Source organism: Strix uralensis, chromosome 4 (assembly GCF_047716275.1).
Source record: "Strix uralensis isolate ZFMK-TIS-50842 chromosome 4, bStrUra1, whole genome shotgun sequence".
NCBI classification, from domain to species: Eukaryota; Metazoa; Chordata; class Aves; order Strigiformes; family Strigidae; genus Strix; species Strix uralensis.
The window spans coordinates 123,871,595-123,889,568 of record NC_133975.1 but is presented as its reverse complement, the minus strand read 5'-3'; the positions used below and the strand labels follow the sequence as shown (position 1 = coordinate 123,889,568).

The 17,974-nt window shown below is 41.0% G+C and overlaps 1 protein-coding gene across 3 annotated transcripts; it reads right to left on the bottom strand.

Annotated features, from left to right (window-relative positions):
- Positions 1 to 1,462: 1,462 nt before the first annotated feature.
- On the bottom strand, positions 1,463 to 17,832 carry PCNX4 (pecanex 4). Of its 3 annotated transcripts, none has more exons than XM_074868975.1 (12): positions 17,597 to 17,832; positions 14,812 to 14,864; positions 13,381 to 14,107; positions 11,500 to 11,679; positions 10,894 to 11,408; positions 9,952 to 10,052; positions 9,681 to 9,803; positions 9,056 to 9,419; positions 6,218 to 6,321; positions 4,728 to 5,764; positions 4,010 to 4,196; positions 1,463 to 3,651 (listed from the first exon to the last, which is right to left on the bottom strand). In XM_074868975.1, the coding sequence occupies exons 3-12, from the start codon at positions 14,067 to 14,069 to the stop codon at positions 3,400 to 3,402; spliced, it is 3,552 nt and encodes a 1,183-aa protein (XP_074725076.1). In that variant the 5' UTR covers positions 14,070 to 14,107; positions 14,812 to 14,864; positions 17,597 to 17,832; the 3' UTR covers positions 1,463 to 3,399. The 3 variants fall into 3 exon arrangements, with proteins under 3 accessions (XP_074725076.1, XP_074725077.1, XP_074725078.1); XM_074868976.1 differs by lacking the exon at positions 17,597 to 17,832 and adding an exon at positions 16,787 to 17,582; XM_074868977.1 differs by lacking the exon at positions 17,597 to 17,832 and adding an exon at positions 15,181 to 16,766.
- Positions 17,833 to 17,974: the final 142 nt, after the last annotated feature.

Below are 17,974 nucleotides of genomic sequence, written 5' to 3'. Positions count from 1 at the left end.
CATGTCCTGTCTCATGCTGTTCTGGGAGAACAGAAGGTTCATGTCACTTCTAAGAGCAGTTCCCACACGGCGGTTTGCGAAACGTGCTAAAGAGGCAGCGGCAAGTCTGCATGACAAAACGCAGCAACTCTTAATACAACACACATGCAGACGATGTTCACAGGATGCTTCAGCTTCCGGCCCCTAATCCAGAGGAGCTGGCAGTACCGCACGCAGTAGAGGGCTGGCGCTCAGCTCACATGCAGGTTTCTCCGCTTCTGCTCTACCAAAACCACCTTGGGCTCCGTGCTCAGAGCTCGCTCCCCTTGCCCGAGCTAAGGACAGGAGCTGCGAGAGGTGTTGATACAGACCCACCTTCCCGGCCTGGGCCACTGCCACCCCCAGCGTGAGAAAGGACAGTGTGGGCAGAGCGACAGCGGAGGGGACAGGGACCTCTTTAGAGAGGAAGCCAATGTTCAAGGAAAATGCTGAAAGCAGAAACTTTCCAAAAAGGACAAAGCATTGGCCATTTGAAAACTTCAGTTCCCTAACACTTTGTTCCATTAAACCGATTCCTGTGGCTTTATGGTACATGAATGGGACAGAGGCAGTCTCCGGGACTTAATGTTTTTGGAAAAGGCTCAAAAAAGGGGCTGAAAATCCTCTAGTAAGGATTTCAAACTCTATAAAACTGATCTCATTAAGTAAAGGTTCTCCAAAGCCACAAAATGAAGGTGTCTTACCTTTGTGTGACGAACATCGTCATCTGTAAAGCAAGTAGGTGTCGGTAGGAATTAACTAAAGCTGACGCACACACACCTGGGTAGAAAACATGGAGCAGTTCTTGGGGGTCACACGGGAAAATGGTGGGGTGGCCTGGCATAAGGTCAGGCCCAGATACACAGTCCAGTCCTAGGATTCTGGCCATAATCCAAATAGCAGCGTATATTACACGCTTACAAGAGCCACAGACAAGACCAGGCTTGAAGGTGCTCTGAATTCCTGATAAATCAAAGAAATGCTCCAAAACAAACAGGACACGGTTCAAGAGCGTGCAAACAAAACAACACACTTAACAGGGACACTCAGCTGCACAAACCTGCAGTACAGAACAAGAGGCTGTAACTCGTGTTTCTGCCAAAAAAAGAATCTAAAGAGGGTTACAGAAAATTGTCATGTGAATCGGGGTCACACTGTTGCAAAACCGGCTGGGACGCATGAACCGGCTCAGCACGTGAACGAGTAAGGGGCGGCGGGACACGCTGCCTGCGGTGGCAGGGACAGGACGCTGCAGCGCGTTAGAGCCCCGCTCCACCTTCCTGCGCCCAAACGGGAGTTCTGCACAGCCCTGGCTCTGCTCCTCCATCTGGTCCCACCGGGATTCTCTGCTGGAACACCAGGGTGGTGCCAGCAACGCTGCTGAGGGAGGCTGGGCACCAGATGGAGGGAACTAGGGGAAAGCAAGAGAAAAGGATCGCAGCTCTTCAGTTGTTTCTCAGCTAGTTTATTCAGTTTACAGAAGACAAAGAATGAGGGCAGAAATTACAGCCATCTTCAAACACAAGACTGCTGCTGCCACAAAAAAAAAAAAAAAAAAAAAAAGTAATTCAATTTTCTGTGACCATACAGAAAACAAGTAGTAAGAGGCTTACAATGAGGCAGGGAGGTTTAATTAGATTTAGGAAACAAACCCAACTTTCCAACTGCTGCTAGAACAGCAAAGAACTGGAGCAAACTACTTGACAAGTTCATGATACTCCTGGTATTGGAAGTTTTAAATCAGATTCAACATTTACCAGTAGTTCCTTTTGAGAGGGAGCAGAAGTAAGTGCTCTCTAAAAGCCCTTCCAGATCTGCTCCCGTGATTCTGTGCTTCCAGACATAGGTCACGGCCAAGCAAGGTGATTTTAGGTTATCAGCACTTCGTTATTTACGCTCCCACACAGCCATCACCTTCTAAAGGCTGGTTCCATTAAAGCTCTCCGTGAATTTCATCCCGTAAGTTAGAGTGTTGTACCATGGAGTTTGACAGGTGTTTCCTTACCACTTCTGAATTGTACTACGTGGTTTGCATATTTTTAAAAAGAGTCATTTATGCTCACTGATCAAAAGAAACTGCTAATAGCTAAGTGCACACTACACAGTCCTGTGACAAATTTTATCCAATACAAAAAGGTTTTAAAGGTGAGGAGCAAAATTAATGAACGTGTTCCAAATTATACAATGCTGGGTGTTCTAAACCAGCACTAAGTCAGTTATGGAGCAGGTCTGATTTAAATTGATTCTACAGGTTAAAGACAATTACCTACTCCCTGCTCGGCATGTGCCAGCAGTAACTATGCCATAACCACTAATCGACAGAGAAAACACATTTACGTGCTAACAACCGGTGGTAACAAACAGGGTAAAGGCCGCGACCTGTTTTCAAGGAGATCTGTAATATTACAAACCCATTGCCAAATTCTGGTCTAACCTGTGGTGAGGTTAAAAACAATAAATTACTTCTGGCACGGACAGCTGGATTTCTGCCTCCCCCCTGGCCCCCCCATCAAGCTCTCACTGTATTTGTGGAAGACTGGTTAGTGATGTGAACGCAGGTTGCAAACAACATATATATATATATATATATATATGTAAAAAATATATGGATATTGGAAGAATGAGAAAATTAATCCATTTGGACTTAAATTCCTTCTCCAATTACACATTTACTTCTTTCATCAGTAGGTCACACAGGTTATAAAATGTGTCAGAATGCACACTGTTTTATAAAAATTCTCTTTGCCCCCAAAACAAGTACTTCAGTAAAAATCATCCTTTACAATTTACTTTGTTAAAGCATAGCTGATAACTTACTACAAACTAAGGAAGATCTGCGGAAGTCATATACTATAACAAATGCTAAAACTGAACTCAGTCCAATACAAAAAGGCCAGAATAAAAAAAAAAAATCATATAAATAGTCATATGTACACTTTGGTTACCAACTCTGTGGTTGACGGTACTACAGGGAGCTGTAACCTGACTGTCAGTGCAAGTCACCTGTCCAAGGAAAAAAAGAAAAAAAAAAGAAAAAAAAAATCAGAATGCACCAAAAATAGTTAATGATCAGAATTATGCTGCTCTCCTCTAAACTGGAGAAGAGAATTTCAGCATCTCCTGGCTCATCAGCCACACAGGCAATGGTGTCTCACATGTTCCAGCAGCAAGAAAACAGTTCAAAACTTCCTGCCTGCTGAAGGTTCTGGGTAGCACCATTTCTGTGCAAATTAGGTACGCTGGCTTGGCACTGCCATCCAACGCTGTTTTGAGAGTAAAATCTTATTTGTAGTCTATAAATGTAGCATGAACATTTGATTCCCAACATGCAGATGGAAAACACATCATCATCATAATGAAAAAAATAGTGCTACCGATATTCTAGAACAAAGGCAGATGCAGAAGTTCAGAGGAATAAACAGGGTAGCCGAGAGGGGGGTCGGCAGCTTGCACAGTGAGGTTTCGCAGAAGGACTGGGTGTGCCTGGATGCTGTAGCGTTCTTCATCATCATTTGTAGCATAGAGCAGCTCCCAGGACAGATTTGCCCACTGACCTCGGACAGCTTCGTCATTCAGTTTTCCCACTTGTACTAACAGTTCCTGAAGAGTGAGGACTCGCCCAGTGTAAATTCCCTTTAAGAACAAACAGATCAAAACGTTCAGTACATTCTCCAAGAAAGTACGCGACATTGTGGTTATAAAGCACTAAATGAAGCTCTGGGGCTACGTACTATGAATATCATCCCTTTAAAAATGAAGTGTATAAACTAGTCTCCTCGGTTCAATTCTTCCATCTAGGAGGATAATTAGGAAATATTGCTGCATCTGAAGAACAATGCAGGGTGATTTTCAACAACAGTGATGTCAGCTCCTCTCCAGTACAAACATAAACTTTGTGTTCCAAAACATGAAGGCTGTCCAAACAATTAAAAAGAAAAAAAAAAGCAGCAGAGAAGAAAACTTTGACCTTGCATACTAGTAATTTTCTTACCATGTTTGGGTCATGCCCCAGTGAAAAAAGGTATGGCTTTTCCTGAAGAACTGCTTCCTGCCACTCAAGATCTGATACCAACCCAATGTACCAATCGTTTTCATATTCTTCCAGATAGTTAACCAGCTCCTTGAAGTTCTCAACCGGACCCAGGCTTGCTTTGTCAACCATAAGTTTAAAAGTGTATCTGAAAGGTACAGAAAGTCATACAGTAAGCAGTGCAGCAAGGCAGGAGGAGGAAAGCCTCCTCAGGCTACACAAGGCAGAGAGGCACCCTCAAACGTTATCCAGCACTACTAGCAACTTCGTAAGTTACTGCTTGTCAGCTGAGTCACCAGCAGTTACCACGGGCATGCTTTTAGCTCAGCCAGATGTAAAACACATTAGCTTAAACATCTTTCATTCACCTCAAACACCGTTCCTGCTGCCCGCTAATGGAAAGTGCCAAACATCTTAACTCCGTCACAATTTTCTCAGATTATGGGGACAATGGAAAGGGGTTGGTTTTGCCCACTTAACACAGCGGATTTCCAGTGCTGGAGGCAGCTGCTGTGGGGAAGGGCAGAACGAAGGAATCTCCCTATCACAGGCAGTATTTAAGTACAAGAAGTTACAAATATATTTAAATAATACGGTTTTAACATGAACTACTTTTAGCGAACTGATACTTTCACTCTTTATATAATTTTTATACTCTGAGAGAATGTTTTTGTTTTACCTGAACGCTTTTAATGCCAGTTGAAATAGCTCTGGTTTGCCAGTTAGCCAGTCCAAACCAACAGACCATGGAATACCACCAGTGTACGCCCTGAACACGTGGCTTGGGGCAGGCACGGCGTTATCCAGTCCAAACAGACCAAAACAACACGACAATACTCCATGGATGTATAAGTCTTTCAAAGCTTTATCTTTCATAAGGTCTTCAAGTAAATTGGAAGGCTTTTCTTTCAGATGAAAGAAGTCCAGCTGACTCAGAATGAAGCGGTACCATTCTTCTGGAAACCTCTGCCTCATTTCATTGACTTTGGAGGAAGGCACTGGGGCTGTTCTCCACTCTTCAGGGATGCTCAATAGCTCTGAGTAAGAGCAACTAAATTCAACCTGAGGCAAAACTTCTTGCTGTTTCCCTTTGTCTACAGCAGGAAGCCCAAGCACAACAGCCCTGTATAATTTATCTTCTGGTGACATTTCTTGTGGGACATTGTGGCTCCGTGTTTCCACAGATCCTGGAATAGACAGGTGTTCTTTTGGTGTCGTTCCCAACTGCCCAGGTTCTTTTCTGTCTTTCATTCTGCCACTGGGTTCAAGATCAAAAATGTCACTATCATCAGTCCAGTCCTCAATTGTATCAACACTAAAGCTATCTTCTTCCCTCAGAGGCCTGGATCTCTCTATGGCACCGCTATGCTGATTTTCTGGAAATGATCCTTTTTTGTTCTTGTCGGCCTTGCCTGGGCTTTCCCATGTTTTTGATTTTTTATAACAATACTGTACAAGCATCCATACAAGCACTTTAATGAAATCATCTTTCAGGTGCTTTAAGTTCTCATGCGAGTCAATGATTCCAGATAACACATTTCTGGCATCAGAATACAGCCGCACAGGTAGAACAGTACAAGGAGTCAAAATATGTCCAAAATGGTGATTAGGAGAGAGAATCTTTGTGTGCTCCTGATGTTCAAAGGCCGTTTCAAAAATTTCATCAACTCTGTGAGCTTCAGCAGCATGACAGGATGTTTCCTGCAATTCTAGCCCCTAAAGCATAAGTGAGAACAATTTGGTTTTAGTCTTCATCAGTGCATATTCTTAAGTGCTAGCAAGCTGTTTTCTTGCCACAAAATTTTTATGAACAAATAGGTATGTTCCATTGTTAATATTTCCACAAGTGTACCTACAAATCTTATTAGAGATAACAGTAATAGCAAAGCACTCACTACAGTGTCAGACACAGATCAAGGTCTTAAAAAAGTAAATCTTTGCCTCATACAGATCTTACTAGCCAGCCTATTAAAGATGTGTCACAAGGTAGATGATAAAAAAAAAAAAAATCATATCTGCTAAGCATGTCAGTTACAAGACTAGTTAAACCAGCCATAACACTTATCTTAGACTCTGCCATCAGGTACATTAGTTACATTGCTGAAATGTTATACAGCAAAATGTTTGCGTTTCAAAACATTAATATGTCAGTCCTCAGCATGCAGTTACCTTAATGTTAACACTACAGTAAGTGAAGCCTTTTTCTAGCACCAATATCCACATCAGTCTGTCCTGAAAACGGCACAAGTAATGCGATCCAGGTAGAGAGAGACCTAGAGAAGGGGAAAAAAAAAACCAACAAAACAAACACTATGGTATTATTATGGCATTATATTGATAAAAACCTTTTCTACATACCAACTGAGGGATTCAACTGCAAACAAAGTATTTCTGCATCAACATCACAATGAATTAAAACTGGCTAACTGGTACCCTAGAATCTTCAAGAAAGTAGCTGCAAGGCTAGATCTTGAAATTGTAGTGCTATCTTTGAAAAAGCTATGGAAAATTGGGAAACCCTCACACAGCTGCAGGACTACAATATTCACACTGGACCAGGGTTAAACAGCCTCACCCTCAATTCCCTTTATAGAGACAACTTTCATGATTAAAATAATTTTTGGCCGCATTTCCAACTACAGAGTTCCCATTGATGTCACCTGGAGATTCTTATGACTGCCGAATACATTAAAGAATCATCAAATAGCACATGAGTATCTTAATGGCCCCATCTGCTGTGGACTATGAAGTTTATTTGTTATGGAAGAAATAAAAATGTAACTCAACAGAATTTGTTACGTACGCTACCAATTCCTAAATCGATCTGTCTGTATTCCAGAACGATTAGAAAATATCCTTTAGGATGCAAAATCCAGAGCGTAAATGATTCTGCTCAAGTGTCAGTTTACCAATGACATAATATCACACCCATTTTACAGATACATAAATGGAGGCAGAGCAAGAGCACCTGCTCATCTTTAAAGATTTGTGAATCAGTATCACACATGTTGAACGCTAACAGCAGATACATTCGAAATCACCTGAGGTCTTTCTGAAATACCTCTGTGTGTCTCTGTGTGTGTGTGGGGGGGGAATAAATCTGATCCCACTGTATTAAGTTTGCCATCATCAAAAATACAGCCACACAAAAAAGAAATTTGAAAATCAAGTCTTGAACAAGTTCAGGTCACACAAAGTAACTAGTACTCAACAATCCCACAATCTGGCTCTCGCTGTAAAAATGAGATGACACTTTTGTCCAAAAAAATGGTACTTTTTCTCTCTTCTACCTATTTCAATAAGAAGTGCAATGCCAAACTTTTGAGCAACTGGTGGTTACACGGTATTTCTTTTAAGTTATAGCCTACTGTCAACTTCTCCAATACACTGGTGCTGTTTTTAAGCATGACATTTACTGCCAGTTTATGACCTGCTTCTGCTGTCACTCACGTTCAAGTGACCACTCACTTGCACAGGGAATTTTAGTTTCAGAATGTTGTAAGATGAAATCAGTGAAACCAACCATTAAGCTGTAGTTAAAATTTAAGTAACCTTTTCTATTCCACTGAGCTAATGAAGTGCATTTTCTTGCTAACATTTTGCAAAGATTTTAATTCTTTTCTTGCTAGCTGTTAAAGCTACTAAAACTCCTTTACACAGAAAAAAGTATGGTTTTAAATTAAAATAGAGACACACAAAGTGGTACCTCTTCATTTTGAACTCATCTGAGAACACCACATCTTTTCTTGCTTGAAGACATGCATTCACAGATTTTCCCATTAAAGAAGAGACTTTTTTCCCCCTCAAGACTAGCGTTTTAAATTATTTAATGAGGCATACATGCAACTGCAGTCACGATGGCAATGGTGAAAAAAAAAATATATAGACACATATATAAAATTCATATAGATATAAAATAGATATAACAGATACATAAAGGATAAATATATATATCTATTATAAAGTATACATGGGCTGATGCAGTAGACAAACTGAAGTGTCTCTTTTTTAGAGGAAAAAAAGCTTCCTAGTTTTATTTTTTTAAGACCTCTCTCTATACTAGCACTGAAACTGCAGCAAATGTTTCCTAGTAAAGCACTTGCATATAGTCTTCAGAAAAGTGCAATTAAGGTTAACTTCCACTGTCTTTAAATATTAGCCTATTTTTTCTAGTCATAAGCCATTTTCTAAGAGGCTTATGTAAATATTTGCCTCTTGTCTAAGCGCACTGATCTTTTGATTATTTAGGTTACATAAAGACTGTTTCTCAAGAAAACAAGCTTTCAATTTTATCAGTTATTCTGTCTCCAGCTGGGAGAAAGACCCGGCATTTCTTCACCTCTGTTTATATAATTCTGTGAAATACCCATCATGATATCTTTCACAGGTTTTAAGACCACAAGTGCTGTTACAACGCTACCCTAACTGCCTGCACACGATATGACATTAAGTCTTACCAACTGGTTCAGTTCTCAACTGTTTACTGCTAGTTAGGCTACATCATGTATTCTACAAACACCCGGTCCATATTCACCATACTTAATTAACAGAGCCAAATTAGCAAAGTCACCTTCTGGATCCCGAGTAATGGGATTGATGCAGAGAAAAAACACAAACATCCACAATCACAAAGAGCAGTTGGACACACCTCCTTCTCCCCACTGATTGTCAAGAGAACTCCTCAATTTATTGCCTCCAGTTAGGGCGGATGAGGGTATACCATCCTATTTTGCTCAGTATAAAAAGATTAGGATTGATACTGTTTCATCACCATTTAGTTTCTCCTTATTTTAAAGATAACAAACCAGAATTAATTTTTAAAAGAACAAGTAGAGATGTACAAGAAGGATAAAAGTCATCACTTTTTTCTCAGTCTCAGAATATCAGATTTAACCTACGCTGTGAAACATGGTTTAAACCAGATGCTATGATTCTCCTTTCTCCAGCAAAACCACGTTTCCTAAAATACTTAGCTACATTCCTTCACAGTGTTGCTAGTGTACCTACCGAGGCTACCCGCTGCTAGTGCAGACTGCAGAGCAACAGCCAGACTCGGAACCATCTGCTGGTAGTAGACGGTATCGGAGCAAACACAGGCTGTAGCACCCACAGGCCCTGGCCAGCTTCGGACAGGCCTAGGAAACCCAATCAAAAATACCGGTAGCGTGAAGAGCGGCAGCAAGGGAGAAGAAAGGAGCGCAGAGATGGCGACGAAGGTGAGCAGGATTGGGAAGAAAACGACATTGAGTGTGATTAAGGTGGCAGTAGATTTACGACGTTGTTTCTTCTCTGTCCATGATGTCAAAAGAATAGCGATGGCAAACTGCAACTTTGAGACAAACTGAAGCAGTCGATCCCGTAGGATACCAACCTGCAAGATACATGCAACAAGCACGTTTATTTGTATCCTGTATCATGTCATATTCAGCACTGCCAAAGCTGCCTTAACTACAATAATTTTAAGAAAACGAAGCGTGATTATCATCGACTGGCACTAGAACATATATCTTAGTACAATTTTTCAGTTTCTATTTGCTAGGCCCTGGACTCCATAATTCTCTAGTCAGGGAGGGCAAGGAAACAAAGACCTTAAGTCGCAACTATCTGTTTAAATTTGCATTATGACAATTACCAGCAAGAGTCTGATTCCTGTATCAAGGCTCCTGTTCCACCAGAGGTCTGGATTAAACACCAACATTTGTGCTATCGACACAACCACTATGTCCAGAAGGGCATTTTCTGTATTCTGCCAGACCTAAAATAGAGATATGTTAGACATACATTTAAAAATGTATTTCTCTATCTCTGCTTTCATGACCTGGAACATTTCTTCCAAGTCACCTTAATACTTGAATCATGTAGAAGAGAATTTCTTAGTCTAACATATTTAAAATTGAAATTACCATCCTAAATATTCTTGTGAATCCAATGCAAACAGACACAGAATGAAGATTTTGTAGCGAACGGTCTAGTGACAGGAATGCTATCATAGCAAACGGAGACACTGTAATTGAAATAAAAGAATCATTGATTTCCTTCCAAAAACATAATTAAAGTCTACAGAGGTAAGCAGTCCTATTGCAGAATGGAAATCTTAGCGTAAAAAAAGAATTCTTCCATTCATTATTTCAAACTCGTCTTTGTATTACACTTCCAGGATATCAAACAGCGTATCTGCACTAATGGCCCAAGATGGCAAATATTTATGTCAATGCTTAGTTGTTACTTGCTACTTTTTTTTTTTGCTGTTAAATGTTTGTTTCCCCAAGACAATGGGAATACTCAAATAAGCAAAAAAACCCCCATGGGAATAACACTCATCAATCCACTTCCCCAAACTGATGCTTCTTTATAAAATGAAATCATTTAGATCAAATTTTGGTTCCCCCAAAGAAAATATGTTTGTCCCTAACCTACCAGAAAAGAGACTGTTCCCTTTACTAGCAAGTTGTAAGAACCAAATACTTAGTCAGCTTGAAGACTCTCAACTCACTTTTGTTTCTGAGTACCTTTTAAAAATATCTACAAGAGCCATATTTTCAAAAGTCAGTACTGATATTGTAACTAAAATCCTTTAAAAGGCCTTGCTTTCTGAGCTGGACTTTTTAAAAGCTCAACTTTTTAGGTTTACCCCTAAAAAAGAAATAAAATCACTAATCACTTTCAAATATTCTGAACCAGTACTTTTGACCTGTCAATGCACAATTTAGCAAAACATCAAGTATTTCCAACTACTTGTTTTTTCTTAGTTCATTCACAGAATCTTGCACATACAGTAATTCTAGCGTTGTTTCAATCTTCCTACAAGCATCATCTAACAAACAACAGACAGTGTGTATTCCTACCTAGTGTTAGTAAAATCCTCCTGACAACACCAACTTTCATTAGCCTTCTTTGCTTCTCCATGAACACAGTCACAGTCCTGACATCCTTTGGATAAAAGGGGTTTCGGAAGACTCCAAACAAGTACACTCTCTGAATCTCTCTAAGAATCCACATAATTATAAGTAATATGATCAGAATGTAACTTGCTATAGCCTGAGGACTGGCTTTGGAAAATGATGAAAAGCCTGCAAATTGATGCAGCAGGCTAGCTTCTATGAGAGCAAATGTCAACACGGTCAAATAAAAAATAAATTCCCTCCACCCAAATTGTATTCTAAGACCTCTGTGCATATTTTTAGATTTGCTGGAGGCTAAATGGCTGATCATGGTGTGTTTGAAGGCAAAACCAATCTCGCTTAGGTTAAGACTCAGTATGAACCCAAATCCAGTCATGAAGAGGATCACACCGAGAGTGCTGGGAATGAAATACGATGCTATTGCTGTTCCAGCAGAAATGAGAAACATTACTAATAACCTGTGAAGGAGAAAATAAAAAAGATTTGCTTGAAAAGAAAAAGGTTATAAACAATATTGATATATTTTACAATTATATAAACAACATTTACTTTGTGTTACTTGACATAGGTGAACCTCCTAGTCCAAACTCCAACAGTTGTTCCATTCCCCACAGAAAAAGCGCGTCAAGCGGGGGCAGAATTCCCATTGCCCATAAGAATGGCAGAAAAAGAAATATGATGTGCAAAATCTGGTTTGTCTGTTCTAGAATGGGTGTGTTGACAGCAAACCTGCATAAAAGAAGAAATGTATTTGACTTCTGTGAAGGAAAAGGTAACTAATGTGTGGGAAGACTTTTTGTTTAACTACTATAGCAAATCCAGAAGTATAAACATTACATATTCAATCTACAAAACCTCAACTAGCATCTTTTAAAAGGAAAAATAAGGACACACATTTATGCTTAGGGCAGTAATACACTAATTAGAACATCAGAACACAGGCTAATTTTTCATTCAAAAGATTTGAAGCCTTCGGATTACGCAGATGAGTCAAGTGATGTAAGTAGCCTAATCGTTTTGATACTGTTGTGATAATACATTCATGAAATACTTGTGCAAGAAGAAAGGCCCACAGGCTTTAAGACCTCAACTGTTTAACAAAAAAACGCTAAATATTTTTTCAGAATTACAAAAGGGAAACTTTATGCAAGTCCAAGACTCAAGACATAGACCTTAACACTGAAAGAACTGGCATATTGCCTGTACACCAAGACATAAACTCTCTTCAGAAATATAAAATGTTATTTACTACAAAAGTATGAAAATCTTCCTGTAAAAATACAGAGATCAGTATTAGAAATCTTCATAAATTTTAAGTCATGCACAGTTCACCAGCTAATAATTAATTAAAGGTGGACTGTTAAGATACTTGGTTTCTCTCTACTTAATAAATAAATAAGTAAGCCTCAAAGGAATTTTGTCAGGAGTTTAAAGAATGTCTGAATTTTCTCCTCACGAAATTAGATAGAAGAATTTGGGGTCCAAGACCATGTGTTTAATCTTCATATCGTAACTGAAGAGGCAACTAGAGTAAATCATTAACAAAGACATCTCCAAGTGCAAAACTAGTAAAATCAAACATGCTTTTTTTTTTTTAATGCATTTGAAGTACCCCAACCATAAAATATGTACATGTGACAAAGTGATATAAATATCACCCGACAGGAAGAATGAATGCATAGAGTAAGTCTAAAAGCATCTTGCTTCAAGAGATTCTACAAATACTTTAGCTAAGAACTCATCTGAAAAGTGGAAATATAGAAGTCTCCTGTTTGTAGACTGACATAGTTCTTTTGTGTTATAAAAGCATTTAAAAATCCAAGTTCAAAATCCATATAACAAAAATATAGCAGTGTTCACATTTGCCTATCCATTCATTAAATCAAATTCATAGTCCTTTATTGCCTTTGTTGCTATTTGTAGTTTAAAACCCTCTGCTATCACTTTGCAAAGACTAAATTAGAAAATAGTCCAGGATGAGATGTGGATATAAATCCAGTACTTCTGAATTTTGCAGTGCTTAGATCTATGATTCCAGGTTAGGAACATGCGTTTTCAAAACAAATCCTTTAAAAGGATGTTGATGCAAATGCTGTTGTACAAAAATACTGGAATTGACACAGTAGAAGATAATTTTAGCTGTCCCTTACTTAGAAACTGCTTTAACTGCTCTTCCTAATTTACATGGAATGCTATAAAAATTTAAGAACAACCTTTTATGCACAGTGAGAGCCTCAATTTTTACCATATACACTTCTAGCTTCTCTCTTTGGGGTTCCTATAGTTGATTAAAATCTCAAAATACATTTTCCTCAGAAGAATAGATGGAAATTATTCTTCTGAGGAAAATGTATTTTGAGATTTTAATTCTCATGCAGAATATACAGAATAAGCATTACTTTAATCAGCTAAACACTGTATTAGGTTTACCTGTGTGCAAGATCCACTGCAATAAAGACAAAGATATAGAAAGGTCTCATCAGAGCAGTGATTTCATAAGTATCCAGTGCTTGGAAAGTAGCTGTTTCGGTAGCTGTATTTACAATTAACGAATACTCTCCTATACATATAGTCACCCATCCAAATACAAAGATCACAACAGTTCCTCCGATGTTGCTATATAGCAAGGTTATTCTGTTTGGCAGCAAATACCAAGTTCCCAACCCACACAATACCCCTGCCAGAAGGGAATGAAATACAGTGTTGATTATATACTTCTTGCCAGGAATAATAAATTTTACTGTCTCTGAACCTACACAGCTGGAAAATTCAAACTCATCTTCATCTGTTAGGGTATTCTGAATTTGCATTCTTTCTACCGTCACTGTTTTCTGCTTTGCATATAGATTTGTCATCTGAAGAATAAGTGCAGTGACAAACATCAGTCCTCCCGAAAGTGCTGCGGTATAGTAGTCTTTCATAACGCCTAACTGGTACATAAGTGTTCCTACTCCTCCCAAAACCCATGGCGTCAAGAAAAGAATAATCTGATTCACATATATGTAAGGAGGGGCACAATAGCCTAATTTAAACCGGGGACCTCCCAGCACAGTCTGTGGAAAGCGCTTCAAGAAGAACTCCTGTTTGTAGTCATTCAGCAGAGGTACATCTGGACCCATTCTTATTATTCAGGAATGCTGGATGAGTATCATCTTTCCTGTAAGAGAACAGAAAGAAAAAGAACAAAACATTACTGAATCTGGAACTCAGAACTTAACCAGGGAATTCTTTTGTCCTATTTTCATTTAGCAAGTTATAGTGGAATTCTGACATGTTAGTGTTAGTAAGAGATCATCCTAAAGCACCCACAGAGTCTGCTAGAACTCAACTACTAAGCAAACACCTAAAATGGAAAAAGACTATCTATTTAAAAATGTGAACATATTCTTTAATCTGAAGCTTTAGGCAACAAATAAAACATATAATCTGTTACTGGGAGATGACAAAACCAACTCATCTCCACACCAGAACACCTTCCTAAAACTGATTTTTTTTTTTTTTTCCATCTGGTCTGATTCCAATCACGTCTTACCACAGACCTCTAATTCCAATTAATCCTGTTAAGGATCTCCATGTACAAACAGAAGAGTCAGTGAGTTCAGTGAATAGCCACATAAGTGCAAGGATACAGTCATGCCAAGGACCCTGCAAAAATCAAAGTCTTATGAAATAAACTAACTGTAAGAAGGATATTAGTAGAAGCACTAAAAATTGTTTCCCACATCAGCATTTTTACTGTTCTCCCTACACAGCCTAGCTGCAGAACAGGATCTCACTATACTAAGCACTACACAAGACACAAAATAAACAGTTCACTTTCTGATTCCTAAAACATATAAAATAAAAAAATAAACACAATACTTGTGAGTTGTAGCAGAATCGGCATATATTCTTCTATATGTCAATGGAGAAAGCTGAAAAAAGGAGAAGATACCATGAACATTTACAGTGAATCATCAAATAGAAATCAGTATATGAATACTCATTTAGAGAGGATCAGGCAATGTAGAAATAATGAATGTAAGATGATAACTATAATATTCAAATATAATTCTATGCTACTAGGCATGAAAGCAAGAATCCATGAATACTCAAGCTAAGAAATAGCGTGAAAAAACAGCACAAAAATGCAGTGTTAAAGCACTTCATTAATAATAATTCTAAAGAAGAGAGGTTGATATGCATTAGGAGACATGCAAGTACTGAAATTCTGACTTTCTTCTACCAGACCTGTATAATCTGATGAATACCTATTAGCCACCATTGCTGATATATTAAAAATTAAACACTCGGCTGCCATGGAGTTTCCAAACTACTGTGATCCCTTCTTTCCACAATAACAAATGCTTTTAGGCACTTCCAAGAACAATTTACTCCTTGCCTTTAAACATATCAGTCACTTGACTGTAAGTAGATACTGGTCATCAGGGGCTAATTTAAAAACACTGCAAATGAGAGAGATGAAAGGGTATTATCACAACTGGAAATTTGTGTTCAGGGTCCACTAAGTCACTACACTCCACAATGAAAAGCAGGACCCTACAGGCTCTGTAACTACTCTCCATGTAGGCTGTGGAATTACTTTTTTATTTTAAGAACAGACTACTGAACATGGAATATTGAAAACATAAAGGTTTTTTGGTCATACTATTTCAAGCCATTAAAAGTTTCTTAAGGGAAGGAAAAGGCAGCAGTCAGTCTTAATGGAAAAGACACATGTTGACAATGGAGAGAGGAATTCATTGCAGTCAGCTAAGGAATTTGAAAATGTAAGAGACACACCCAACTAAAAACAAATTTCAAATGTAATTAAAAAAAAAAAAATCACAATTCATCCAATCTTGTTTAGAAAAAGAAACACTGTTTAGAGGGCTACATAGGCATGAAACTATGTTGCTGTGAAAGTTACATGCCCTTCTACCTGCATAGATGATAGAAGCTGAGTTTTAAAAGAAACATAGAACCAATAGGTGCATAGTTTTCCTTGAAAAACAGCTTTCTGGCAGCTGTGTTTTTCTGCTCTAAGAAGGGCTATTTTTGTTCCAATTTCTAGTCTGCATTTGTGTTTGTCAGTTTATATTGCTAACAAAATGTTAACAAAACATTCCTCTTACAGTTTCTGTGTAAACAATAGACATCTTTGTGTGAGACACAAAAATCTACGCACATAAACAATATAGTTCTACTTGGCTATACTCCAAAACGAGGCATAAAAAGATGTGAGTTTATTTATAAATGAAAATCCCAAGACTGAAGCTCATGAACTATGGAAAGGACACCCTCGACTGTCCTCCTGGCTTCCAAATAGTCAGGTAGCACATTAGGACTTCAAAGAGGCACTCATGCGTGTCTCGTTATTTCTGTGCAAAGCCCTAGCAACAAGCCTCCACACATTAATGAGTGTTTACAGGACCTGGCTTCAATATACATTCCTAACATACAGGCCTGGCCTGACTTTGACAACTTGCCTGGTTACCCAAACAACCCGCACCACAACAGTTTGTCATCACCAGCGGGGATCCATGTGACTGAGATACTATCATAACAAGGATGGTAAAAGGACTTCAACACCATCAAGTCATTTAACAAGTTCCCCCCTGCAATATCCTCTCTGCGTCCTTATTACAAAAGAAAACAAAGCGAATCTTGCTCAAATTGAGGCAGAAATTCACAGGAGGGCGTGAGTTTTTGTCTAAACGAACACCATCCCTCACATCCATCGAAGGTGGATCAGCTCAGCGCGGTTTGGTTTTATTTCAAGCCGATTACAGGAGAACACGTGTACAGCTCTCAGCCATCTAAGCTGCTGAAGCACACAAGGCTTAGAAATACCTACCTCAGTGGTCTTCCAGGTCTTTTCACGCGAGACTAACAGTGATAAACCCCCTGCTAGCCCAGGAGGGAGGTGCGAGGGGAGCTGCGGGCAGCCCCTCTCCAGGCAAATCCAGGCGCTCCCCCTGCCCGCCTGCGTGCCCAGACACCCGCACCTCTGCTCCAGGGTTAAGGATCCCGCGGTGCTGCGGGCCGGCTGCCAGCCCAGGAGCAGACGGAGCAGGCTGAGGGCCTCTCCTCAACACGTCGGTGCCGTCCCTCAGGGAGGCCGGGGACGCCAGGTGTTAGGCCAAGACGCTCCATTCCCCTTCTGGGAAGAGCCTCCCTCCATCCCCTCGGGAAGGGCGGCAGACCGTCCTTCCCCAGACACCTCTGCACCTGACCAGAGCCACCACGCTTCCTACCCAGCCACCTCTCCCTCAGATCTTCTGCAGGAACGGAAATTAAAATAATTCAACCAAGCGACCAAAAATAAAGCTTCTGCTGTTTTCAACTCCGGAGAGGAAGGGAAACCAGGCAGCCACCGGGCCCGCCGAGGCAGGGCCGGCGGGCAAACCCAGGGGAGCGCAACGCCGGTCAGGCAGAGCCGCACGGGCCGGGCCGCCCCTCCCGGCTGTCCCCACACCGCTGCCTCCCGCTTCGGGGAGGCCCTGGCGCCTCTTGCCTGCTCCGAGGAAGGGCCCCGCGGCGCCCCGGCCCCTGCCGCCCCCGGGCGGGGGGAAGCGGGCAGGTGGGTGCCTGCACCCCTGCGGCGAACAGCCGGAGCCGGCGAGAGGCAGCCGCGGGAAAGAGCCTCCGCGAGGCGGGCACCTACCTCTGGCCCGGACTCGGAGCAGGTCAGGGGCTTTGCGGGGCGGGGGGAGAAGGGGAACGGGGCTGAGCCTGCGGCGGGAGGAGGAGGAGGCGGGAGGATGGCGGAGCGCTCCCCTCCCGCCGGAGGCAGTGTGAAGGGCGCAGGCCGCGGCCGGGCGCTCCTCCCCGCCGGCGGTGGACCCTCCGCCCCGGCGCTGCTGCTGAGGACGGCGGGGAGGGGGAAGGTGGAGGCGGCGGCTAACGGTGGCGGTGAGGCCCGGCCTCGCAGCGGCGGCCCCCTCCCCTCTCCGCCCCCTCTCCCCTCCCCTCCCCTCGGCCACCGCCGCCATTTTGACCGCCTGAGGCGCCGCGGCGCTCCGCGCTGCCTGCGGGAAGCGGC

What these genes read in the sequence shown, in the direction of transcription:
- PCNX4 (XM_074868975.1), bottom strand. Translation starts at nt 14,069, where the DNA reads ATGGGTCCAGATGTACCTCTGCTGAATGACTACAAACAGGAGTTCTTC. An exon ending in GCAGTGGATCTTGCACACAG is followed by an intron (nt 11,680 to 13,380) that starts GTAAACCTAATA and finishes TCTTTTATGCAG; the next exon opens with GTTTGCTGTCAACACACCCA. An exon ending in GAGGATTTTACTAACACTAG is followed by an intron (nt 10,053 to 10,893) that starts GTAGGAATACAC and finishes TTTCAATTACAG; the next exon opens with TGTCTCCGTTTGCTATGATA.